Source organism: Fulmarus glacialis, unplaced genomic scaffold, assembly GCF_000690835.1.
Source record: "Fulmarus glacialis isolate BGI_N327 unplaced genomic scaffold, ASM69083v1 scaffold5173, whole genome shotgun sequence".
Taxonomy (NCBI): domain Eukaryota; kingdom Metazoa; phylum Chordata; class Aves; order Procellariiformes; family Procellariidae; genus Fulmarus; species Fulmarus glacialis.
The window spans coordinates 9,675-36,759 of record NW_009204754.1 but is presented as its reverse complement, the minus strand read 5'-3'; the positions used below and the strand labels follow the sequence as shown (position 1 = coordinate 36,759).

Below are 27,085 nucleotides of genomic sequence, written 5' to 3'. Positions count from 1 at the left end.
AGAAAGAGACATTGCTCAATATATGTTTCTGCTTTTTTCTACTTTTTAAAATTAAATTTTGTTTTTTCTTTGTGTCTTATCTTTGTGTGAAGATAAGAATAGTCAGTACCAAGAATTCTCATCTGCTGATAAGTACTGTGAGTTGACTGTGGGTCAAAACATTTCCTGTGGAATATAGCAAACCTGTTTCTGTACTCTGTTCTATCATTGTGTTTTGGTTGCTCAGATTTGATAAAGAGGCGATTGCACTATCTGAAAAGGGCCATTGTCCACTCCCCATATACAGAAAACAAGGGCCCTGTTACTTCAGTTTCCTACTCATGCCTTTGAGTTTCTGAGGAAGCTCACAAAACTTTGTGCACCACAGAAAGTGAAATGAATTTGTATTCCAGATAAAATACGCTCCAAATCCTTTTGATACTAATTATTTTCCTATTGTCAACTTCCGAGAGCAAAGGACTTTTATTTTGATAACAGATGGGTATATCATAAAAGAATACGCACATTGTAAAATGGGAGGTAAAAGCAATATATCGTGAAGACACTGAATGTGTAGCTATGCTTGGAAGCCATTTGTATAGGGGTTCCTTTCATGAACCCACCTGAATAGAACGCGCTATTAGGAGCAGATGTCTGGACTATAAGACTTCCTGAGCTGCCTGACAACATTTTCTATGATTCTGTGATTTAAAAAATCTGGACATTAAAATTTCTCTTTTTGGAGCAAAATTGTGAATGAATCAGAGATCTGCAAATTTGGATAAAAAGAAATTATAGTTTCATTCCCTCTCTCCCATGTATTCTCTTCACAGGATATTGCTGGCGCTTGGCAGAGACTTGAACAAGCTGAGAAAGGCTATGAAGAGTGGCTGCTGAATGAAATACGAAGACTGGAAAGACTTGAACACTTGGCTGAGAAATTTAGGCAGAAGGCTTCCACTCATGAACAATGGGCATATGGTGAGCAAAGATGGCTTTTAACATTTTTAATGTTCTAATGTTCAGAGTTAAACTGTCAGTGCTGAATATTTGCCAGCCAGAAACTCACTCATAAGTAGTTTGGACAGTTTTAGAAACCTAAAATAATAGATAAAATTGCAGGTTTTGTTGACTATAGTCATGATCCTAACTTGTAGGCATGTTGCTAATGATATGTAACTTGAGGTAGTGAGTCAAACTTAATGGGAATATTCAGCATTTGAATAGAGGCCATTACTGCTAATGGAGTCCTATGTATTTGTACACCAGCAATCCAACCAGGAACACAGTGACACCACTGGTTAAGTGTGAAATTATTAACAGAGTTATTCTGAGTTGATTATCATTTGGTCATCATGATGTTTTGAATAGTCCCCATAAACTACATGCTAATGGACTCATTTCTGCTTTGCTCCATACCCTGGATTACACCCCATTTATAGTTCTGTTTTTTAAGGATAACCTGACCTTACGTGTAGTTGTAACAGCTATAGGACCATACACTAGCATACAGTTTTGCTGGGGACCATTAAACATGGATCTGCTCTATGATGCTATTGTTTGCCTTGACAACAGTCTTCCTGCTTCTGCCATGCTTCTGGCTTTTTCCAGCTAGGATCTTTTCACACTGTGAAAGTAAACCAGAGTCCATCCCATAAGACAGTTGCTGGAAGCATACAAGGCTGTAAATGGCTGCCAAGCAGATACTAGAAGGGAAACGACAGCATTTATCAGCCCTGAGAGCCTATTTTCTGAGCGTAAACTACTCATGATGACGTGTTAATGGCTGTTAGGTAGGGAAAACTTCACATAAGCTGGTACGTAGCAAGTGAAACAATAGTCCCTTCTGGCTCTAGAATTCACAGAGCTGTGTAATGCCGTGTGGTGAGCTGCAGTTGTAGAGGCTGTCTGTATAGATTCAGTTGTCCAACACAGGAGCTGCTGAGGAGTAACATTTCAGTTTCTGATTTCCTCTTTGCTTCTCTAGCCTTTTGTAAATAGGTTGGCATTTTCCACTTAAAATTCAGTGTTTGATACAACAGGCAGCCACACATCTCAATCTTTTCTTTTTTTTTCTTTTTTTTTTTTTTTTGGAAGTGCTGAAATGAATAATGAATTGAAGGCAGAACATGAAGAAGAATAACAGATCATTAGTAGGAGTGAAATTGAGCACAGCAGTGTGATTTCTGGTTTCATAAGTCTATGTTACAAAAGACTTACCACAATAGTTTAGAGCCCCAGTTTTTGCCAGTGTACCATTTTTATGCCAGTTTCTCAGGCAATGTAATACTCGCTATTTTAGACCAGTATAAACAGCCTATGCAAGAATGAAGGAATTACTGAGAGATCTTTAAAAATATATATTTCTACTTAACACTGTTGTGCTGACAAGTTGCCACTGATTTCAGTGGGGGTGGGACTTCATCTCATACATGTAATTTTCACCATGCCTCAGTTTAAAAAGTTGATTAAATTTGCAATTTTCTAACAAAAAAATTAGTAAAAAATTACTAATATTTTAATTTTCTCTTTCAGGCAAAGAGCAGATCTTACTTCAGAAGGATTATGAATCTGCTTCTCTGACAGAAATCCGCGCCATGTTAAGGAAACATGAAGCTTTTGAGAGCGATTTGGCTGCTCACCAGGACAGGGTGGAACAGATCGCTGCCATTGCCCAGGAGCTGAAGTATGTTCCATTTAAAGGCTTGCAGCTGCTGACATTTAACTTTGCGATAAACTCTTTCCAATGAATTTGATAGTGTCATAGGTACCAACGTAAGAATTCCGGAGATAGCTTCATAAGTATATTATCTGAGCTGGTCACTGAGACCTTTCCCTCATCTCCCCCTTACCCCAACCAAATATAGATACTCAACTGACCAAAATTATTTGAAAACAAAAATTTTAAAATTGACTTAACAGTAAACTTTTAGTATTAGCTCTACTGATGAGTCCGTTGTGTGTTGATGGGAATGCTGGAGGTGTTTATTTCTCAGTTCATATGGTCTGCTGAGAGGTACTACCTATGACTTTTTGAACTTAGAAAACAATTTCAATTATACAAATTACAGACCAAGCGTCTTCACTTTAAAATCAAGTATTTTCTCACAAGTATATTGGTCTTTCCAAAAGGCTTCACATCCCTAAATTATCTCTATAATAGTGGGTCATGCACTGACTTTTCTGAAGATTTAGTTGTCTCTCATATATTTATTTTCACAATCTCTTCATATTATATTTGGAAGTGCCATTGCCTCCATTTTACAGAAAGGGTAGTGGGGCATATGGAAACTAAATAACTTGCTCAGGGTCACACAAGTAATCAAGCACACAAGCTCTCCTATAGGAGAGCAGGAGTTTTCACCCACAGTTCCATCAACTTAGCCACAGGACCAACACTTGCTCACTCAGCATACTATGCCCAGAGAAAACACAACCAAAGCTGAGAATAATTCTACAACACATTTAGGCTACATCTCTATTGTTGACATCAGCTACATAGGTAAGGGATGTGAAAGTCAAGGCCCCTGACTGACAGACACCCTTATGGCAGCAGAAGTCCTGAGTGTTGATGCAGTTACTCTGGCTAAACTCTGTCTTTATCAGTGGAGCTTGCTTTTTTTTTGTGGGGAGGTTGTTAATTCACCTGTGTGAAGCACAGTTTTGTCAGCAAAGCTCTGCCCACACTGACAGGACTGTACTGTTATATACTGATGTCCCTATTCTGGTAAAGTTGGCCTGGTGTGTACACCAAGCTAAGCACATTTGACTTTACAGTCTTATGCAGTTAATTGCAGTGGTTTTGTACTGTAAATCAGTGGCGCTGCTCCTGATCTTAGCCATTTGGCACATACTTAAATTCATTGCTCACCCGCAGTATAAATCTGTAAAGCCAACAGGAACAGATGCGCGGTAGTGATCGAAACAGGAGCCACCATCAAAATTCCCAGATTCCTGGCCTTGGCTTCAACTCTCTAAGCTTCAGTTTCTCACTTTCTTGAATAGGCAAAACAGTTACTACTCAAAAATCAAGTGTTAAAAACATGCCCTCTTTTCACTTTGTGAAGGACCATGACTTATAAACAGCTCCACATTCATAAAAAATTTAAAAATCAGAGAGTTGTTCTAAAAACGTAGTTCATACCTGATAGCAGCAGCACTTACAGTAATTATATAATTCAAATGGATTTAGAAGAAAAATCCTATTTTTCAAGATCTTTTAAAGAAGGAAAAGTAAAGCACAGTGGGCAGAGTAAGTATTGGTTTTTAGTTAGTGTGAAAGAAGTCTGAAAAACACAGAGGATGGAGATTTCACTGAGAACGTGAGCTTACAAAACACCTTCTGTCACGCCTTAATCTCTGTTGTGGAGTTATTTGTTCCTCTTTATACTAAAGAAAGTTTCTGAAATGCCTGATCATTGTTAATTCAGCTTCAGCTTTACAAGAGATGAGAAACTTTGGGAATGTAGCATACATAGCACAGCATCTGCTTACCAGCGTTTTGAACCCTGTGTCCTTTACCTCTGGTGACGCAAGTGAACACTGTATCCTGTCTATTTTAGGATTGTCTCTTCTCAGTTGTTTCAGTAATTTGCTGTGTGAAGTTAAACAAGTTATTTGTGGACTGAGCTGCAAAGGTGCTGAAAACCCATTGCTTTTAGAGATGCTCTGCTTTAACTTCTCTGCTTCTCCATACAATGGGGCTATCAGTGTCTGATTTTTCACTGAGACTTAGTAGCTCACTTAAGCTTAATGCCCTTGGACATCACTGAATGAAAGGTCATAAAGGTCAAGTTTTATTATTAGCTGCAAGCAAATGGGCAGCTTCTGTTCAAATACTGATTTTAATTATTTATACATAATTCCTTAAAGAATGAAATTATGGAGGAAAATGCTAATTTCTTTCTCCATTCATATTTTTAAAGAAGGATTGACTAATGTCTGAATGCTAAGAAATGTGCATTGGCACCTGATCCAAAGCCTGTTGAAGTCAATGTAGGTATTTTTTTTCTTGTTGTTTTTTTTTTTTTTGTCACTGGATCAGGCCCTTATAGAAATCATCATCATCTGTGTCTAAATTCCAAGTCAGTACACCTCCATGTTTTGTTTTAGTCAATCTCTTGGCTGCCTAATGTTGCTATTTCAAAGCAGAAAAATTGCTGTGTCACCTTGGACTCTACCAGTTACAGTTTCCTGCCTGTTCTGGTATTTTCTGCTGCAGCAGCTCAGTCTGCTGTGTGCTTAAGGTTAAAGTTGCTACAAGCTTGTTGATTGATGCTGTTTTGATAAAGGATTTGTGTGTGTGTGCAAGCAGGTGATTCCAGCCAGGATGCTGCTATAAGATTGTTGTGTTCCAGCCTGTATAGACTTTAAAATCCTTGGCAATAAGGCATGATAAGGCATGGATAGGGCTATATACAAAGCTGGAAAAAGTCAGGCATTTCTAAAATGGGATTTGCCATTTATGACATAGCAAATGCTAAATAGAACTTGAGTGAGCTGTACTATGAAGTGCCATATTCATTTATGGTCTTGTGTGCTCATTTCAATCATCAGGATAAAATTTTTGGATTGTAGTTTCTTGCATATCCATCACTTCTAGTATAGCAACTTATTTTCACCCAAGACGACCACTATCTGTAACTCTGATTTGGAGAGTCTTTTTGCTTCTGGAAACCTGCGCTCAAATTGTGCTTACGTGCATGATTAACATGAGCCTGGTTCTGAAGCAGTTCTAAAGCATGTTGCTCAGCAGGTTATTTTTGTGACACTATCACTGTTCCTATAGTGAGTTCATACTTAAGTGCTTCTCCGGATCAGGATAAAATTTGACTAAATTTTTAATTCTTTACAGATAAGATTGAAGTACTTGTAAGATCAATAGGAATAGCTTAATGATTTTTAAATTCTAAAGGCTGTAGATTTCAAATAACCAAACAAACAGAAATGAGTGTTCTCTTGGAAGCTCTGTAACACATGTGCAGCAGTACTTTGTGTATGCATGATAAGCAAAACTTCTTTTTACAAAATCTGAAATCTAGTCTCTTCATAGCTTCAATGTTGAGAGAGATACAAAATTTAATAGGACAAGGAATGTAAACCTGTGTTTTATTTCCAAGTAAATAATCTCCTATGAGTTGTTATTTCTTCCTCTGTTCCTGCTTTGAGCAGAAAAATGTTCTTCGACACATATAATACACTTATTTGAAGTAAACTACAGCAGGCCCAGAAAGGCAGTGGAGCTACACTGTTTAATGCCACTTGGTGATCTAAAATTACGATTTTTGACCCACGGGTGCCCTTTCCAAAAGTTGTTTTGATAATATTATTCTCCTACCTATTTGTCCACAGCACATATCCCTGGAAGAAATAGGATAGCAGAGATCTTATGGGGAATGACTGAACCTCCCTGGCAGAGCTGGTGGAGGAACGTTGCACATTACCTTCCAGGACTTTGATCAGAGCTGGTACAATCAGTCCCTCACTTTCATGGAAGGACACCTGCCCTTATCCTAACTGACAAAAGGAGATAAGTGATCCATTGAAGGAAAAATAAAATTTGCAGTACTGCAAATACTGGAGTACATGGAAAAAATACCCTGTCCGTATTCTGGTGTGTTAGATTTGGTATGCGAAAAGAGACCAGAATACAAATCTCCACATCCCATCCACTTAGTGAGCTCACAGCTCACACAGGAACATCATCTAATAATCTCAATATGCTGTAGTTAAAAAAACCCAACTTCTAGCCAAAAACTCATAGCAGCAAAATATATCTCATTGAAAACTCCATGCTTCTGACTTAAAATTTCTTGACGGCTTTTGTTGCATCCCTTGAAGGCTAACAAAAAGGCTTGCTCTGAAGGAGGAATCAAGTTTTTGAGTTAAGGAGCTCTTGTATAGTATGATTTGCTGGCAGCTTTCTCCTTACATATAACAGTTTTACTTTCACAATTTTGGGTTGTTTTGTTATTTTTAAAAATTGTTATGGCATTTTATTTTTACTTGTTTTACTATTCTTCACTTTCAACAGTTGATTGATTGCGGCACGTCTGAAGCCTCTTTTAAACAGAATGGTTCGCATACTTCTCAACTTTATCCCGAAACAGATTGCTCTGACTGAGATTAGAGGAGGAAACATGAACACTGCCCCTGGCCTACAGTGTAGCTTCACAGAGGAAAGCTACCTCTGTTCTCATTTTGTCCTCTCTGATTCCCTAAGTTATTGGTAGAAGTGATCTGTACATTCCTCTTGCCAATTGCCTAAAGAAGAATGTTCAAAAGAAAGGAATAAATTCTATCTGCATTTAATGCCTTGTTCAAGCCTTAAAGTAAATCTTAGCTTCATGTCGCCATGCTGTCACATAATCACAATCTCTGCAATGTTTGGTACTGGGCAAAGTGTCCTCAAGGAGCAGCCAAGAGCTAAATTCAGGGGATGATGATTAGCAATAAAAGTGAGCTTCCAAAGTGCCAAACACATTATGGTTATGATGGCTTCAGCAGAACCAAGGGGATTATCTGCCACAGATCAAAAATTCAATTTGAGATAGACTCAGTGCAGAATCTCAGAACAGAGACTAAAAAAGTTATTCCAGTCTTAGGCAGAATACTAAGTTGCTTTCTGTCAGGATAATATAAGCCTATTAAGCAGGTGAAAAAGCAATGCTAACTGCTACATCCTTTGTGGGTGCACTGATTCATGCTGGTGGCATACGTGGCTCTGGAGATTCCTGTTTTCTGAACCAGTCAGTTCTAGGGTGTAGCTCTGTGAGGAGTTCCTGGAGAGGAAGATGAAAATTGTTCTCTGTGCCCCAGACCTGAGCAGCCCCTATTAGTATTGCCAGGCCTATGAAAGAGAGATTATGCTTTGAATGCAACCTGAGGTCTGTGTCTCAGCTGAATAATTTCAGAGCATATGAGGCTGGAAAGGATCATTGGATTATTTAAAACAAAATGTATATTTCAGGCCAATTAATTTAAAACTGTACCAATCTTCAGAAACTTGATAAAGCCCCAGACTGAAGCATTCTGGTCTTCAGGAGATCAAATTGCTTGTGCCACAGGAATAGCTGAGACAAAGATGGTTAGACACCTTAATTGTCTTTAATACCTGGATGTCACAGATGGATACTTGATCTTTCTCACAACAGAGGAGGTTGATCCTGTTCCTGTGCTGTGCTTCTTGAAATGCTGAATGCCTAGATCACACATGTCTATACTGCAACACTTGCTTACCTGGAGGAGGAATATTGCAAAAAAGAGGGAGAGAATTACTGAGGTCCAGTGGAGGAGTGTGGACAATGCAACTGCTCCTGCCTTTCAGAAAGTCACACAGATTTTTGTCTTCACTCTTTCTTAGTGAACTGGACTACCATGATGCTGCAAGTGTCAACGATAGATGCCAAAAGATATGTGACCAATGGGACAGCCTGGGAACACTTACTCAGAAAAGGAGAGAGGCACTGGAGGTAAACCATGATCAATAATCAGCAGCTCAGCTGAGGCAGGGACGGGAGAATGAACCATTTGTTCCAGGTCTGGAACCAGTGCCATTGAGCATCCACTTTGGCGTCCAAACAGCAATAAACCCTTTCCTCAGATCTCCATTTCATTTTGGTGTGGTTTCATTTGCAAATAGATTGAATTGCTCAGAGCAGACTTGACTGTGCTCACCTGCCAAGGACAGTCCTAAAGCAGCAACAAATGGCATGCGGTTTATAGTACCACTTTTTGGGAATTTGATGTCCAGCAAGGATAACAAAAGCCATTAGGTGCTTACCTTTTCATACTTGTCTGAGCTGAATCAGGTGAGGTACAGGATAATGGCCAGCACTCAGTTAATTTTTTTGTTAGTGAGTATTCCAAAGCACTGAGATACTTTCCAAAACTTTGTTCCTTAAGAAGAGAGTCACACACATACATGCCAAAGTGGAAAACATATGTCTAACTCTTCCTTTTTATACTTACAAGAAATTACTAAAGCAAGATTAGCAGATTTTAATTGATTTGCAGATAGATTACAATAACAAAAATACTTAAAATATCAGTAGTGAAAAAGTCATTTCACTTGTTATCTTTCAAAGGTATACACCCCTTTTAACATGTTGGATATGAGAGTATCTTTACTGCAATTAGTCCTGTTGCCTTGAGTGAGAATCCTTAAAGCAGGTGGTGAAATCAGTCAACAATACAATCAATTGCTTTTGAAAAGATGAGGCATGACTTTGCGCATGGGTGGGTATGTGTGTGGAGTTAGGTCTTGCCCTAGTAACAAAGGATTGTACCTTTCCCAACCTGTACAGAGGACAGAGAAATTGCTCGAAACAATTGATCAGCTTCACCTGGAGTTTGCCAAAAGAGCTGCTCCTTTCAACAACTGGATGGAAGGTGCTATGGAAGACCTACAGGACATGTTTATTGTTCATAGCATAGAGGAAATTCAGGTAAATGGTTGTCTCTTTTTTGGCTTACAGTCATAGGGAAGACAAGAAAGGAAGCTTTTCCTTCTTGGAGAGTAGAACACGTGTAAGGAAAAAAAACGTACTCTGTCGTGACATTTTCTTTGTGATAGGCAATGTCTGCTCTGTTATAAATAGGGTTCTTCATTTGTATGAAAGCATATTCCAGAGATCATGGAAGAAGCGAAGGTCCTGATAAAGTCAATGAGGGCTGTTTCATGAATGTATTTACATGTATTATTTCCTGTATCTACAGATACATGTAGACAGGGTGTTTGGGAGACTGAGAGAAGAGCTGTGCTTATTTACAGCAGATCTTCCGGATGTTGGAAGGAACATTAAAGTTTTCATGCTTTCCCTCTCTGTTTCTGATTTTAGAGTTTAATCTCTGCACATGATCAATTTAAAGCTACTTTGCCAGAGGCAGATGGTGAAAGACAGGCCATACTGTCAATCCAGAACGAAGTTGAAAAAGTTATTCAGAGTTACAGCATGAGAATAAGTGCAAGCAATCCTTACAGCACTGTTACTGTGGAAGAGATTCGTACCAAGTGGGAAAAGGTAACGTATGCTAAATACATAAAGGACATTGTAAGATAATATTCTAGTTTAGGAATACTGAGAATATTCAGAGAACTTTACCATAAATCTGCAAATTATTCCAAAACATCAGATGCCAGAATGAACTTTCTAAAGTATTTTATGCTCTCCCTTATGTTTGCTAGGCTTGTTTCACAATGTCCCTTGCTCCCATCACTCAGTGTTACCTATGTCCATTTTGGCTTTTTGGTGGGGCAAGAGAAGCACGTGTTGGGACTAGTGCAGAGCTGGTGGCTGGCCGGTGGATGGGTCAGGGGGTGCTGTCAAAAGAACAGAAAATGATTGTATTCTTTCTCTCAGTGTAAACAGTAGTTTGTGTTTCTCTTCTACCCAGCTGCTGCTTTTCACAAATGTTATAAAAAATTAGCATCTTTGGGACCGTTAATGTTCTGTCCAATTAGACAGAAATTGGCAATTACCTTAAAAAATTACTGGGGAGGTATTAAAGAGAGGCTCTTAGAGCGATCACACAAATTTTATTTCATTAGGTACCAAGACAGATAATATGCTGAAAGTAAATTATTGTGTAGAATGCATGAATTTACCAAATACATAAACTTACACGGACAAGAACACACCCTCAATGGGTTATAAAAACCAAGCAATAAATTCAGAATCTCCCAGGGCAATCCAGAAGGGTAAGCCAAAAAAAGCATTTGCAATGTATTAGAGATCTTCAGATATACATGATGGATGGAATGTGTCTCATGTTATCCTATTGTAATGGCTGTACTCAAATAAAATGTTTTGCACCGACTATTCTTAGAACAATTTCTTGGAGATTGAAAAATCATCTGTGTTTCAAAAGAAAAATAAAGTAACTGCTCTAATAACAGTTCAAGTTAAATAATTGTCTTGAACTTGAATCCAGTCAGAGGTGAGAATTTCGTCTCTCTCCATGTCAGTCTCTCTGGTCAGGCTGCCCAAGACCATGTTAGCAATTTCTTATGTTAGCATAGAACTGGTAAATAAAATAGTGATCATGTTTTTGGCTTGTCCTTCTGATATCAACCTTCAGACCAATAAGAAAAATTAGTAACTGTAGGCTTATTTGTTCCATTTGTTTTTAAACTATTCAATTGTGACTACTCACACTTAGTGCTTTACCACTGTAACAGGTGAAGCAGCTGGTGCCTCAGAGGGATCAATCCTTGCAGGAGGAACTAGCACGCCAGCATGCCAACGAGCGCCTGCGTCGCCAGTTTGCTGCTCAGGCCAATGTCATTGGGCCATGGATCCAGACCAAGATGGAGGTGAGTGTCAGACTCTCATGCAGAAGCTGACAAACAAAGTGTTTTATAATTTTTTATCTCTGCTTTATATACAGGTCAACAGCAGTCTCCATGATAGTTCACGAGCTGTTTGATCCTGAAGTATTTAGCACCTGATAAGATGATTTTTAAAATTGTGGAAGCTTGTACAAGTGGTACCTTGATGGTGAGCAGGAGATGTAGCTTTGAAAAATCAATCACTAAACAATTACTATTTAGCTTCTGCTTTCTGTAAAGGAAAGATACTGGGATCACTGGGATCTCAATACTGATTTTAGAAATAAATGTGCCACGTTTCTTTTGAAATGTGTTTTCTACAGTAAAATTTATTGTCTCTGCTCTATGAAGGTTTTATTACTATTGCTTCTTAGTATGAAAATATTACATATTTATGTGAATGTTGGTCAAATTAGCAAATCTGAAGCTTAAATTTTGCGGGGCGGGGATGTGTCTTTGTTTCTTTTGACAGGAAATTGCCCGCAGCTCTATTGAAATGACAGGGCCTTTGGAGGACCAGATGAATCAGCTGAAGCAATATGAGCATAATATCATTAACTATAAACACAACATTGACAAACTGGAAGGAGATCATCAGCTTATACAAGAAGCCCTGGTGTTTGACAACAAGCACACCAACTATACTATGGAGGTAGCCATTTACTCCCTTTTGTACTTGTTAGTTTATTCTGCCCTCTTCTGCCATATAACTACCTTCCCTCATTTGAAGAGACTGCAACAGAGGATAGAATTTGGCAGACTTTCTGATAATCTCATAAGACTTGTTTTATTTTCACTTATTTTTACTTTCAGTGAAGAAGTACCCATTTAGAAACCAGTTCCATATTTTCTGAAGGCCATTTTTATTTGTAATGATCCTTGGTCATAATATAGAGTTAGTGGTATGGAAAAGGTATCACATAAATATTTAGAGCTGATTTTTTGCTTACTCTACTTTTTATACTCTTAGAAGAACATATTTGATTCTTTAATAAATCAGTATTTTCTCTCTCATAGCACATCCGTGTTGGATGGGAGCTCCTACTTACCACCATTGCTCGAACTATCAATGAGGTTGAGACTCAGATCCTTACAAGAGATGCCAAAGGTATCACCCAGGAACAAATGAATGACTTCAGAGCATCATTCAATCATTTTGACAGGGTACAGTACTCCTGCTTTTTCTCAACTAGCAACATTTATTGTTCCCAAAAGCAAGTTTCTTTCCATTCCAAATGTAAGCCTTTTAAAAAGCTGCAAACGCAGTAGCAATGGGCTCTTTTTAAAACAGAAAAAAAGATCAGTTAACAAAGAATTCATAGCCTTATGAAATCATAGCATTGTACAGATATGTTAAAGATTAATTTGTACTCTTTAAATATAATGCAAAATTATAGTTCTGCTAACATGGTTGAGTATTTGTTCAAATAACAGGTAGAACTGGATAAATCTGTGTTTTGGAAAATAACGTGCCCCTTTATTTTAAGGCAGTGTAGCATGTTCTATGTACTTGCTGGCGGCTTCCATCTCATTAAATTTAGCTGTAATCTGGATTACAGTTTTTTTTTTTCCTTTGAATTGCAACTTGTTCCCCTAGAAATAGATTTGCGGGAAATATAGTTGGGGCACTCATAGCTGTCAAGGAAAATCCTTTCTTTTTCTGGCTGTATGTGGGAAATAAGAGGCTGGTTTTTTCACTTATCTGGTCATGGATGAATAAAAAAGTAGGAATGAAAACACGTCTCTCGCATGAACCCACCTTCAAAACCAAGTTCATATTTCAAATACTGAAAAAAGATTACCATAATGCAGCACCAGGCTGTTGTCTTTTTCCCAGTACAGATTCCTGTAGTTAGCAGACTGTGTTTAACCCCCGACTTACGTTCTGTTATCACGAGTCAGCTCCTTCAAATCATTTCAGGTTATAGCAAAATGCCACTTTCTTTTCACTGACATCCTGTTTGTCCAGCTCTACCCAAAATGGTTACCCATATCTGGACTTATACTTGATGTGTATTGGATGCTGGCAGTCATAGTTTGCTAAATATTCTTTAGAATATCCTTAATTGTTTAGAAAGAAAAGCAGAATTGCCAAACCTCTGCTTTTTGAAGAAACACACAAGCATAGGAAAGGTTAGCTACACAGGAACCAGGAACAGATTTTATGGAAAATCTTAACGTGATTCTAGTGCAGCATAATTCCGATTTTATGGAAAATCTTAACGTGATTCTATTTATTCTATTCTAAAATCTTAACGTGATTTTTGTATTTTTTAAGGAAGCAGAAGATAACATCACAGAAGCAGAGATAAATTTCCTGGGGGTGGAAGGAAGTAGCATACTAAACGGCTTTTCCAATGCACTGGAGCAGATAACTGAGCAATTAGAGCTGTTAATACAAGACAGAGTACCAGGCCTGGATAAATTATACACCAGTATTTGAGAGACTCTATTAAGGGAAACCAGGGAGTTTTCACAAAGATTTGACAGCTCTCTAAAGATAAGGAAGCAAGGTGACTGAATCCTAATATATCTTACACTAGATGGCCATTTCTAGCATCCCTGTATCTTTGTAGTTCATAGATGAGTTCTCTGCCGTGCTCGCAGCAAGGCTGGTTCAGTGGCTGAGGAGATATTACGGGCATCTCTTGGTGCCTCAGAAGGTCTTGAATGGAGAAGCTAACTCGTACACCAACCAGCCCTATTGTTATGGATCTTCAGGCTTTGCAGATACATTAAGACTTTGAGATACCAAAGGATACAATGGAGCAAGGCCTTAGGAAAAGCTGTTTGGCCTGGAAGAGGGCGCTCATGTCACATAACTGCAGGCAGGCTGGAGATGGGCTATGACAATAATGTGCAACACAGAAGTGCTTCCCCACTCCTAGATCCTATCCCTGGCTGTCTCCTTTCTTCAGGCTACAATGAGTCATGGCTTCAGACAGTGTCCCTTCTGCCCTTGCTTCTCTTGCAGGAAGCCTGAGTGGCCATGTCAGAAGCGGAAGGAGATAGATGCTTCATCAGTTTCTATGGCCTCAACAACCTGGTCCTGGACTGCAAGTTTAGCTGTGGACCTTACCTTCCCCCATGACAGAAATAATCCAAAGGCCTTAAAAAAGAGGTCTGGAAGGATCATGTTAAGGGAAAGACCATTTTGCATATGCCCCCTTTAGCATACCCCTTCCCTTAGCATCGGACATGGGAAATTGGCCTAGAAGTACTTTTGCACTGACACGGTGGCAATTATGTTCTTAGTAGTATAATGCAAGCTAAAGAAAGGAAGACGGTAAGATCTAAAACCACTCAGCCATCAAGCCAGGCTTTCTGCAGGGGACAGATAGTAGAAACACTGATAAAAGAGAAACTGATACTGATTAAATTACACTGTAATTTAATGGGCAGATGAGACTCAATCTACACAGGCTAGAAGAAGACATTGAACAAACATGTTTGAGAGGCAGGTTTGTTTTTCATTTTTATATCCTTCCTATGTCCTCGCACACTCAAATACTTAGTGTTGGTGAAAAACGGAAACCCAGGTGCTTCAGAGTTGCTTCAGGGTACACAAAGATTCTAAACGTGGAGTTTAGATAGAGAGGGCAGTAAAGGATTTTTTTATGGTCTTGATTACCTTAAATAGAAATGAAGATGAAACTGCATCATCTGAACATAAGCACTAACATGAAAAATACTGGGTTCTCCATGTCAGATGGAATTAGCAGTGTATGTAAAAATTTTGTTGCGCTTAGCAACATTTCTGAATGCCTGACATAGTTTAAAAAATACACTGAAAAAATTGGATTGCAATTCACAGTGATGAATAGCCAGAAAAGATCCCAAAAATTAATACTGTCCCTGACGAGTAGGCTTTAAATACCTAAGCACAACATAATCATTTATGCATGCAATAGCTCTGACTTCTGTGGCGTTTCTCCAATTTAAGACATATCTTAATGTTTGACTCTTAGTGTGTGTTGAGGATGTCAGCAAAGTACTAATATGCAGAATAGCTCCCTTCTCCATTTTAAAGGATGTATTTTGGTACACCTAAACCTAAAAACTTTTTATAGAGTGCTTCTAGAAACAACTTCCTTTGGTTATAAATCTGAGGAAGGAACCTCTATCTTCCTCCCCAGTAAGAATATATGGAAAAGTAAAAATCTTACAGTTTATAATCCATTATGGGGCTTAACTCTGCAGTGGTTAATCCTTTGAAAGTGAGTTAAATAATTGGGTGAATTGTTTTAAATGGCTTCTTCATCTTGAATATTTGAAAGAAAACTATGCGGTATTTTACAAGGTTTTTTTGGGGGGCCACATGCCCCTGATTCTCAAACTGCACTGAGTAAGTGGGCACCATGCATATAAGAATTACAAGGGCAGGAAGAGTTGTGTTTCTTTCAGTGCATCCACCAGCAGAGATGTGCTAGCACAGAAAGCGTTACAAGTCATCCTTGTTAAAGGCAAGTGGTAAATATGCTATCTCCCTTGGGGCAAGGAGGCAGCTCTTCTGTTTCCAACAGACACGTACACATGCTGGTACCCCAGAGGTTATTCCTGAGGATGCTTCTTGCTTACCCACTACTCCTTGCTGGAGGCTGTGCCTGAAGGCATATTCTAGTTGTAGGTATAAATATAAATCTTCAGCAACGCTGGTATATTTCCTTCCTTAATGTGACTGCATAGAGAGGAAAAAAAAAAAGAGAAAGTGGGACACAGTGTCTGAATCACAGAAGCAGTTTAGAAGCATTCAAAATGGTGCCTAGCTGGATCACGGTATGCAGACAAATTGGGACACCCACACAGATGTGTTGTCAGTCACTGGTTTTGAAGTCTTTTTATGCAGGCATTACTGTTTCTGGTTCAGTATATTTAGTAAATTCTAAATAAGATTGTGAAGTATGTGATAAAATATCTGGAGCTGCTCTGCATGTAATATCCTAACAGCTGTTAACATATTCTACTATCGATTCTTGTGCAAACTACAGATTTTAAGTAGGAGCTCTGCATACAGAACAACAGCATCATGCCACCCTATATTTTACTAACAGAAAAACAACAGCTCCCTATTAAAGGAACCACATGATCAGGCTTATGCAGGTCAATTAGCATTCAGGAAATGGGAAAGACATATTTAAGAATGTATTACTATGACTCAGAAACTCATTTGTTTTATAAGGCCACATATAAAAGACAAAGGGGAAGGAAGAGATTTCTGGAGACTAATAATGAAACATGGAGGGGGATTTCGGTGTTTTACTTTGTATTGGCAGGAAAAGATGAACAAGGCAAAGTTATTTATATGCTGTAAAAAACTAATTTCAGCGCTTAATGTTGGTCTGCAAACAATACAAATAAACACAAAGAACCATTTCCCAATGAGCAAGCCCTTGCATGGGCTTGATCTATCCATTAATTGCAAAATACCATTGTATCCCATGAAACTCTGATATACTGCAAAGGCAAAGATGCCTTTTTAGGCCATATATGATGCAGATTAAAAAAATTCACTACCAGAATGTGAGAACCTGCTATAGCACATGGCACAACTACTTGGACCCTCACTGGGGAGTCCCACTTAACCAGATGCTGGTTGTGAGTTCTAGCACAACCATTGTGCTCCTCTCCTAAAGAAAATGGTTTCTTGGTAGATGTGCTGGCCTCTCTCACTCCCGTCTGCCCTTTGCTATCTGTTGCGTGACTACCACTGCCGTGTGTGGCTGGTTAGGAGCTCAGGCACATACTGACCACACACCCTCCTGGTGTAGTCAAATAGCTAATAGTCCTCTGCCAACACCTGGTAGAGGAGGAGGAACAACAGGATTTGGCTTTTAGCTCCCATTTTTGTATCATTTTGTTCGCAGTCAAACAGTAATACCTTTGGCTTTAGAAATAAGGTAAAATGAGCTGACTTTACTCCTGGTGTGACCTGCCGTAGCCTGTCTCCAGGATGGTTTTGGAGAGTTTCACGCCAGCCTAGATTAACATTTTCAGAATGATAAAATAAACCATTTTGAATGCTTTATAGCAGAAATTATCCTATAAAATAGAAATGTTAAAGGAAATAAAAACTTCACTGTGATTATGGCTTTTAACTAAATGCTGCTCCAGATTTGCAGCTTTGCTTTGTCTCTTGTCATTGACTTCCCACTGTTATTTTTCATCTTCCCTTTATGGAGCTGGTGGAGGTTGATGCAGAGGGAGTCAATATAATAACAGTATGATATGTCAAAAATGCATGGTCTTATGAACTTAATAAGGCACCACTTCATCCTATTAGTATATTATATAAACTTAGTGCATTTCTTAAAACTCCTATAATTTTAGTTACGCAGAGCTATATAGAAATTTTCAAAAATAAATTATTCATCCAGCAGGCAAATATGTAGCAGACAGAAAACCTTGGATCTTCTCCAAACTGTCAGTCTGGAAAATCGATAAGGGTAGTAATTTTTCTTCTTAGAACATCTCTTTAATTGCCTACATGTTAACTCAATCTGAAGTACACCTCTGATGAACAGGAAGAAAAAGATAAGCCAATCTGTTTTTAAGAAGTGAATTTCTCGACCTGCAAAATGGAAGAAAATATTGGTTCAAAACAATGATCCAGTCTGATGTGGTGTTACTGGGAGCCATTTAACCTGGAATTCAATGGGGCTTTTTTAAAGTCAGTTTTCAAAGCAAAGCCTTACTGTATAGATTATTAAAGAAGACAGATAACTGAAAATAAGTTATGTCAGTTATAAATTTATTTTGGATCTAGACAAGAAATCAATTGGTTTGTACTTCTACTCTCTTTTGAGATATGGATATTCAGTTGTTAAGTAATATCAAGAGTGAAGTAACAGTAATTCAGTGGGGAAAAATGTTTTGCCCAGGTTCAGTGATCTTTTTACTGCATCTCACATACAATGTATGACAATAGAAAATGAAGGAAGCAAATGGCAGTTCAATAGAATAAAAACTGCCTTATCAGCAAAAATGTTAAAAAAGCACCTGTAGAGGAAGCACGGTTTTAACTCTGTGGTTGAAGGACCGTCTTCCACTAAGAAAAAACCTAAAGCATGAAACTGCAGAAGTTGTACACTTTTTAGGTAATTCATTGCATTATGTTGACAATATGTTTCCATGAAGTTCTGTAAAAACATCATTATTAATACAGGAGTAGAATGTTCTTTACTAATCAACTAACCTGATCTGTGATTTTTCTTTCTTTCCTTTCACCTTCCCAAATGCATGACCTGTGATGGGATTTAGGATGAATCTGACAATCTACATTCTGATGAATTTAAAGCCTGCCTCATCAGTCTAGGACAGGTTGGAAATGACCTGCAGGTAGAGGAAACTGATATTGTTCTATTTTCAGATAGACCAATATAATAATATGCAAAGAGATTGTGGGTTTAAACTCCAATGTATTGGTCATATGCTTTGAAAAGATAACTGGATTAGATGGACTATCAGCATCACTTGGAGCCATATTTTTCTATGCATATTTCAAAAATTTGTCAGGTTGTTGCTTCTACGTGGTTTGAGATGTTTTATTTGGACTCTACTAGATAACTGTGGGGAGCTCCTAAGCTTCTTGCACTCAGACTTTAGCTAATTTTCCTTTCCTCAGACTCAACACAATCTCTACTGCTCTCTCCTGATTTAGGATGACAAAATTCTCTCCAAACTGCTACATTGTATCACAACACAGAGGAAATGTTTATTTACCTTCTTACTATCATGCCATTTAATGTTTACTCAGCCCTGAGCCAGGAACACCACAGATAGGTTATTGCCTGGAAAATGAGCAACCTCCTTTTATACAAGGTCTTCAGCTGACCTCCTTCTAAGTCTTGCAAGTCTCATCCTTTAAGCCAGTATGCGCATCTCTCTGCTGTAGTCCAGGTCTTGATAGCCTGCAGTCAGAAGGAAAATCCCTGTACTTATTTCCCATATGTCAGCAGACAGCTCTCATAGTGTACCTACCTTAGCCTTGGAGTGGAGTATTTGAAATAGTCAGTGATACACTATTTTCAGACTGTTTTTAACTGTACTTTTAGTTACTACAGCATCCCATGCAGAACCTTTCAAAGACATTTGATGTCAGGGAGGCAGTTTGAACATCTCCTGAGTTTGACTAGTTTTGTAACAAACTTTTCTCCTTCCCCTTCTCTTTGTCTTCTCTGGTTGTGTTCTCTGTATTCTTGTCTCATTCACCTCCTCTTCTCCCTTATCTCTCCCCTGACCTTTCCTTATGTCACTTCTTGTGGTGAAAATGTCCATTTCCTGTGTGTAATATGTTAGTTACTTCTTCCTCCTTTAAAACTGATGATGATTCTGGTGACCTGCTTGGGCAATATCAATGAATACTGTTCATACACTGGATCCAATATGCCAATGGTCTAAACTCGTCATCTCTCTGGAAATTACCTTGGATTCTTCAAACCTTCCCTTCTATATTCCTTATGTTGTTTTGGTCAATAGAGGAAGAATGGATTGATGGACCATGATGATTTCAGAGCTTGCTTAATTTCAATGGGTTATGATTTGGTATGAATTTTAAGAAACAACGGCAACTGATTCTGCTTACAGTTTATAACATTAACCACAGCAACACTAAAGCTTATTTAAATTGACAGAATACTAATAATATAATTTACACTAGAGATACTAGTTTCTTGTTTCTTTGCTTTTTCTCTATTTTCAAATGGTTAAAAAGGAAGTTAAAAGTAAAACTAGACACTTGAAAACCATATTCTATGGTCTGCTGCATTGCTTTTTGAATTAAGGAAGCTTTAAAAGTTGAAATTAACAGTTATTAAATGAATTTGTTTTTCTTTCTCCCTTTTTATCTGCATGAGGAAGAATGAGTTTGATGCTGTTTAATTCTCGTAAACTAGCTTTGGGGGTTGCATTTGCTTTCCTTTATTCTAAAATTTTCCCCCCAGATTCACCCTTTTTAGCCTTAGTTGAACTGTCCTATATTTGGTATGAAATTGTCAGAATTGTTTCCCTTACTTCTTAGTTTAGTGGGTCTGCAAGTACACTGCTTCTTGGGCTATTGTTTCACCTCCCTGAATTACAGTGGTTTTAGGATGGGGTGGAAAATGAAGTGTTACGTTAAAACAAGTTAAACAGGCACTGAGGGAGGGTCGGAGGGGAAAGAAGTTGCAGAAAGTTAATGGAAAGGTACATACTATGTATTTAGGACAAAGAATACATTTTTCAAAAGTGCCGAGTCCGTTTTACAAAAGAGGGATGGGCATTTAAGATCCCAGATTTCACTGACTCTGACATTTATGTTCCTAAGTCAGGAAGATGCTTTAAAGACTCTGTAACCACTGGTCCCTGCTGGCTCATGAGAGCCACGGGCTGTTGGCGATTGATATTACGGTGACCATTTTTTTTTTTTTTCTTTTGGATTCTATGAAAGGGTGAAGCTGAGTTTGCCCGAATCATGTCTCTGGTTGACCCCAATGGGCAAGGAACTGTCACTTTCCAGTCCTTCATTGACTTCATGACCAGAGAAACGGCAGACACAGACACGGCTGAGCAAGTGATAGCTTCCTTCAGAATCCTGGCTTCAGATAAGGTCAGTCATCATGTTGCTGGCTCTAAGGATTCAATAGCTCTCCTATTTAGCCCTTCTTTGCTGAAAGTCTTACACAAGCCTTTTAGTAATAGTGAAGCTTTGTTTTCAGTTTGTAAGACTTCAGAGAAAGCGCTTGCCCTTTCTTCTGGTTTGGAACCAAGACTTAGCTGAAATGGGTGCAGAATTCAAGGCTTGGTCTGTATACCCTTATATTACAAAGAGCCAACATAAAATTAGACATCTTAGACAAGACTTAGACAGTTTGTCTTTATAATGGGTATATTGTACATCAGGTTATTTCCACACAACAGCCTTGATTAGAGGGGAACTCATTCTGCCTTTCATGCTGTTGTCTGGATGTTTCAATGCAGAATTTGGCCCTCTTGCCAAACTTGCTTGGGTCAGTTGCACAAGACTATACCTAATTGTGAGCCATGTTGTGACCTGACAGCTCATTCAACAGGGCGATGCAATGCGGTGTACCCCTATCCTAGGAAGAGTTGGAGGAGGAGGCCTCCTCTAGTTACTGGGTACGTGGAGGAAGCTCCTGAATTTGGCATACTTTCCTCCCCACAGCCAGATACACTGGCAAGTGAGTGGTGTATGAAGATGAAAGGGAGGATAATGGCAACACAAGAGCTTCTGGAGGAGTCAGGGGCATAAACAGTGCTGCCAGGAAACCAGTCCTACGCTATGGAGAAAGAGAGATCACAGCAGTACAGGTCTATTTGCCCAAGCTTGCTCTATTGATTTTCTCATTCTGGCTGTTTGTATTGATTTTGTGATCTCAGTTACTGTGGACCACATTTTGAATTCCAGACATGTTCTCAGTAGGAATTCATGTGGAAGATGAAAGCCAAGGTCTCAGGAAAAAAATGGTTTTCATTACGTTGCTATTTTAAATAATGTCAAGTCTGTTAGCAGAGGGTATCCTTCATATCATAAATGCAAAGCATTAAGAGCAATAATGCATCTTTCATTACAAATATGTTAGGACCTTGAAACTAACAGGATCTGACTGAAAACATGTCTGTCCTGTCACTGCAGAAGGGGCAGTGGGGCACTTTAGAGATACTGACTACCTATCCATAGATGAGCTGTATCAGTAGCAGTCTACCCATGGCTGCACAGTGCTCGGCAGCTAACATACACAGTCACATATCCTGAGATCGGATTTTGACCTAATCAGTTTGTTGATTCAACTCATCATTAGGGACGGAATTCACTGAGGAAAAGATTTGGTCTCAGGAAAATAGGCAGGTTATTAGTCACAGCTACAGAAAATAATCATATTTTGTGTCTTTGAAGAATACATACTGAATTTGTCAATCCTTTCCCCCCTCCCAGCCTTATATCCTGGCAGATGAGTTACGTCGAGAGCTGCCTCCTGAGCAGGCTCAGTACTGCATCAAGAGAATGCCTCCGTACACCGGCCCAGGTTCTGTTCCTGGGGCTCTGGATTACACCTCTTTTTCGTCAGCACTGTACGGAGAGAGCGACCTCTGATTCTGTAATTGGCCGTATTCATGGTAGACACTAAAAATACCCACCTTATTGCCCAGATTGCTTCTCAAAAGCTTTGACAAGCTGATTTTAAAATGAGTTTTACAAATACAGTAGGTACAGTCAGTGTAAAGTGCTAGTAACTAAAGTAACTAGTGTATATTAAAGTGTGTGGCACGCTAGATTTCTGCATTGTTGGTTTTAGGTTGTCTGTCCTATACAATGCTAGAAAATATATAAAAAAACCTGAAAGATATTAACTTTCTCCATTCAGAAAATAGAATGTAAAACCTAAGAACATTGAAACTCACAAAATATTTCTCCATTTTCAAAATGTTTCAATGCCATATGTGCTTCTTTTACGATGTTCATAAAACTATATTAGAAGTCATGCTTTTTTCTTTCATAGAGCAATATTATTCTCCTCTAATGATTTCTGATTTTGTATGCTTCTACTGGTGGAATTTAATAAAATATTAAAATGCAGTTTTTCAGGGAAGAAATATATCAACCAAGTAAACTACTTAACTACAAAAATAATCCAGAATGCTGTTTTTGTCTCTTAAAGACAGTTTTCTCTTATCACAAAGAGTTGTAATATAGGGGGGGGAAGCTGAAATGCTGATTAAATTGCAGGTTTAGAGTTCTGTAAGCAGTACTTTTCTTTTAAGCCTTTAACTTTTACAGCTGAGGGAGTACAGCTTTTATAATCAGAAATAATAAGGAAGCTAATTTCATGTGAGCTGTTTTGTTTTGAAACCCTCATTCTTGTCTGTGTTGGACAGTCTTTGTTTCTCAGTATAAGAAAGCCAGTCGCTTGTTGTATTAGTGGGCAACATTCATCTCTATCCTGCATAATGCAAAACCCTATCTGAGCAAATGTAGTGTGGTTGTCTTGCAGCTTTAACTGTTCAGTGCTCAAATGAGAGTTTGTCTTGACTTCTACTGGATCACAGGCAGTTCTGTCTGTATTATGCTCCTATGTGCTAGTTGTTGTACTGTTTTTTTCCATCTTGAGAAATGATAGAGAAATAAAAGCAGTAACTTTTTTACTTGAATCCTACCGACACTGAGGAGATGCAATGTAATCAAACAAAACCATTTACAAATGGTGAAGTGAGCTGTGCAGCCCAGTGCTATTAAAGCAATGACGTGCCTATTAAATAAAGTCTGCTTTTCAAAACCTTATGAGACTGCTGTCATTGGCAATCATCTAGTGGTTCTCTCTAAGAACTGGAAATATTTCTGAACATTAAAGGAGGTTTCAATCTGCTAAAAGTAAAAGTTCAAAAAGTATGTCATGCATGTCTATACACTGTATTTGCATGAACAACGGTTGCTACGTGCTGGGGGGACAGGTATGGCCTCATGAAGTGAGGTAGAGCTCAGAATGAGAGGGACAGAGTTTCCATTTAAGTCACCTGAGCACAGATGTCCATAGCTTGTTAGACTCCTCGCTTAAATTGATTTCAATGAGACTTAGGCACTAATGCTTTTGAAGATGTTGGCCTTAACTTTTCTGTATCTCTTTTTCCTCATGTGCAGATGTTAAGTATGTAATGATGCTTTCACTGGCCTTTGCTTTGAAATCTATGAATGATTCAAATTCAATCCCAAAGCAGGCACCCTGCAGGTAAGGTGCATGTGGTGGGAGCAATTTCAAAACGATCCCAGAGGAGATAGGCAATGACCGAATAGCTCTTCCTCCTCCACCTTGTGTACAAAGGCCGGCAGAGGACTTAGAGAAATACTAGGGCTAGAATCGCATCTCCTACAGTGCATGTGCCGCCTTGCACACAGCCAGTAGCTGCTACTGCCACTGCTGATACAGACGTGGTGCAGTGCCATCTCTTTTTGTGATGACAGTGCCCGTACAAACTAAGTCGGGAAGCTCTGCCTTACAGCAATGGCATTTCCAGCTAAATGACTGCTGGCCAGGCTGAATCCTATTAAAAAATAAATCTGTATATCTCTCATTGTCACAGTTTAATGCAGCTGGAAGAATAAAACATTGAGCTTCCAAACATGGCACAAAAAAAAATCTCAGAGCCACAGGCAGGATTATGCTAAAAATTGGCACAGAGACAGTTTATATCTGACACTTTCTATTGGGTGTCATTCATGTTCTCTACCTGCTAATTTTTATATTGTGTTATTCTTCCTATTTTTAATGTATGGAAGAGACTTCTAAACTCCTCCTTTAGCCAAGTGTTTTGTTGATCAAAGCATGTGAGAGATAACGTTATCAGCAGCAAGAGAAAAAGCCTTTTGCCAAGCAATTTTTTCGTTCCCATATCAGGTTTCTAATTTCTAAAGCAGAGTGAACAGAATCAGTGGCAGAGAGCTGCAGGGATTAATTACCCATCCATACTTGCCTAAAAATGTTATACTGTATTTATGTCTTTCAATATGTCTTACGTAAAAAACCAGATGTATCATAAAGTTATTTCTCCCAGCACTTAAAGAAGCAAGCTGTGTTATTTTACTCTGAAGTAGGTAAAATTCAAGGTTTTTAAAACATTCTGTGGTCAAGTTCAAGGGCAATGGGTTTAACAGAGAGATTTTCTTTTCCTCTAAGGCTCCATTTTTAGTAGGTGGCATTTGTATTTTTCTGTAGAATCACTCTGTTCACACTGGGAATCGGTGGCTTCAGTGGCATTTTCTATCTCAGCAATTCTGGCAGCAAACTAGTTTTACCATTAAAAAAGCACAGTAACTGAGCCCAAGGTAATGAATGTACCAATCACAGGGGCCAAATCAAGGTTCAACAGGTGAAGGCACAGCATTATTTTGATGATCATGTGAATGAAGGTTATAGAATAAATTAAAATTCAAAAAAGTCAGTAAGGTTTTAAGTAACGCAGGTGTCTTCTGTGACTGTACATGGATACAACAATTCTTTGAAAAACCTCCTGCCAAGATAATCTTAATTTTGTAGTAATTATTTTCAGTCACTGATCTTCAGAAAGGTGCTGATGCAGGTAGTAAACGGTGTTGTCAGCTCTGTGCCACCTTCATATCTCCTTTCTTGATACATAGAGTTTCCAGCCCTTTTCTTACCTACTGGCCACAAAAGGCTTGGATCAGAGTTGCACCTAGCAGCTTGTATTTTCATCAGAACATCCTGTTGTTCAGTTTGCCCTCTTATTAGAGGAGACCATGTTCTTTTATTCAGGTAGTTCCTGGTGTCTGTAGAGGTTATCCCAGACACAAGTGGTTTCAATGAAGGAGGAGAATAGTTCCTGTTAGCAGCTGGATTTGGAGGGTTAGCAGTTTCCTTTTTTGATTTAAATGGCTTGTGGTTGAGAGTAATTCTGTAAGGAAGTAATTGTTTGATCGTTGCTAGTGTATGAACAGGCCCTTAGGAGCATGCCTCCAGCATTGGCAATGGTGTCAGTATTTTTTGGTGTGCTTTTACAAACAGTTCCAGTAATATTTAGATGAGAAGATAATACTTAGATAAGAGGTGACACTTCTTTGAGGAAAGTTCATCACTTAATTTTGCCAAATCCAAGTCCTTGGTCCTCATCTTCTTCAGTGGGACTGTGCCTCTTGGTGTTCTGGACTTTTAAGAGAGGATCAAGCCTGAGGTCATTCTTCAACAGAAATAGGAACAAAGTCAGTGAAAGTCTGAGATAAACAAAGAAAGCAAGGAATAATCTGATGAAAATTACTTATAAAGAAGGATCAGCTCAGTCAAACAAGAAAGCATGCGCATCATTTCCGTATCTTATGCACAAAGTAAAAATTATTAGATCTGGCTCTCCGCTTGTGTTACACTAGAAAATGACATGAAAGCAGCTTTCAGCACAGTGAAAGTTTAGCACAATATACCCATGCTTTGGATTCCTGACTAGCTTATTTCTTACCAGGGAAAACTGCTCAGTGGTCTTTGAATTATTGTATTATGTCAGGATTTACATCTGAAAAATCTTCCCTACTTCTGGAGACAGAGCACTAGAGGAGGTGGTGCTGTTGTGGCGGGAACATTTGACTGCATTACACAAAAAGCACCCCAAACGCTCTTTTCAGAATCAGAGAAACATCCCAACATCCACTGAGATGCCAAAAATGCTCAGATATCAAATATGCAATACCTGCTATAATATACAGTGTGACAATTGCTAGTGTTGCTTCAACCTCACTGGTCACTAAGGTTTTTCTCTCTTGGTAAATATTAACAAGGTTTCTGAATAACTGAAATACCTGTTCATTCCCCATGTCCCTCTTTCCCAAGTTTTATGGTTAACAACCTGTGCGCTTATTTGCTTGTGCATCAGTCTACCTTCTGGTTGTGTTTAGAGGGTGTTTTATCTAAGGAGCTGCTTCACCAGGGTAAAGCCTGCGCTACAGACAGCTCTTAATATGTTCTGCTGGGATTCTACTTGTTTCAGACCAAACATTTTTATATAGGAAAACTGACTGTTCTAAACTGGATTTTATTTTGTATTAGTTTCTTCTTGAAATCTGTGATTCCTTTCTAATTTTAAGCCAAGGTGTGGGCTGCCACCACAAAGGACAAGTCTATCTCTACTTTTTCCATAATCCCGTTTATTTATAAATAGAACAGTTCCCTGGTCTGGTTACCATGCTGGCTGGAAATACATATCCAGGGTACTAAGAATGGTAGATTATCCCCTCCAACAGCAGCCTGTATTTCCATTACCTTAAAGGGATTGCATAGCTGTGGA

General features: G+C 38.6%; 1 protein-coding gene across 3 annotated transcripts in view; it reads left to right on the top strand.

The window, feature by feature from the left end:
- ACTN2 (actinin, alpha 2) overlaps positions 1–22,632 on the top strand; it is a 44,523-nt gene extending 21,891 nt beyond the window's left edge. The window contains exons 10-21 of one of the 3 annotated variants that reach the window (XM_009575091.1): positions 813–960; positions 2,515–2,665; positions 8,342–8,450; positions 9,285–9,425; positions 9,819–10,001; positions 11,159–11,293; positions 11,781–11,960; positions 12,326–12,472; positions 18,566–18,643; positions 19,784–19,849; positions 20,733–20,891; positions 22,239–22,632. In XM_009575091.1, coding sequence (XP_009573386.1) covers positions 813–960; positions 2,515–2,665; positions 8,342–8,450; positions 9,285–9,425; positions 9,819–10,001; positions 11,159–11,293; positions 11,781–11,960; positions 12,326–12,472; positions 18,566–18,643; positions 19,784–19,849; positions 20,733–20,891; positions 22,239–22,397 — 1,656 coding nt within the window. In that variant the 3' untranslated portion in view covers positions 22,398–22,632. The remainder of the gene's footprint in view (positions 1–812; positions 961–2,514; positions 2,666–8,341; positions 8,451–9,284; positions 9,426–9,818; positions 10,002–11,158; positions 11,294–11,780; positions 11,961–12,325; positions 12,473–18,565; positions 18,644–19,783; positions 19,850–20,732; positions 20,892–22,238) is intronic. The other 2 variants (XM_009575093.1, XM_009575092.1) reach the window with 2 other exon arrangements.
- The last annotated feature ends 4,453 nt before the right edge of the window (positions 22,633–27,085 follow it).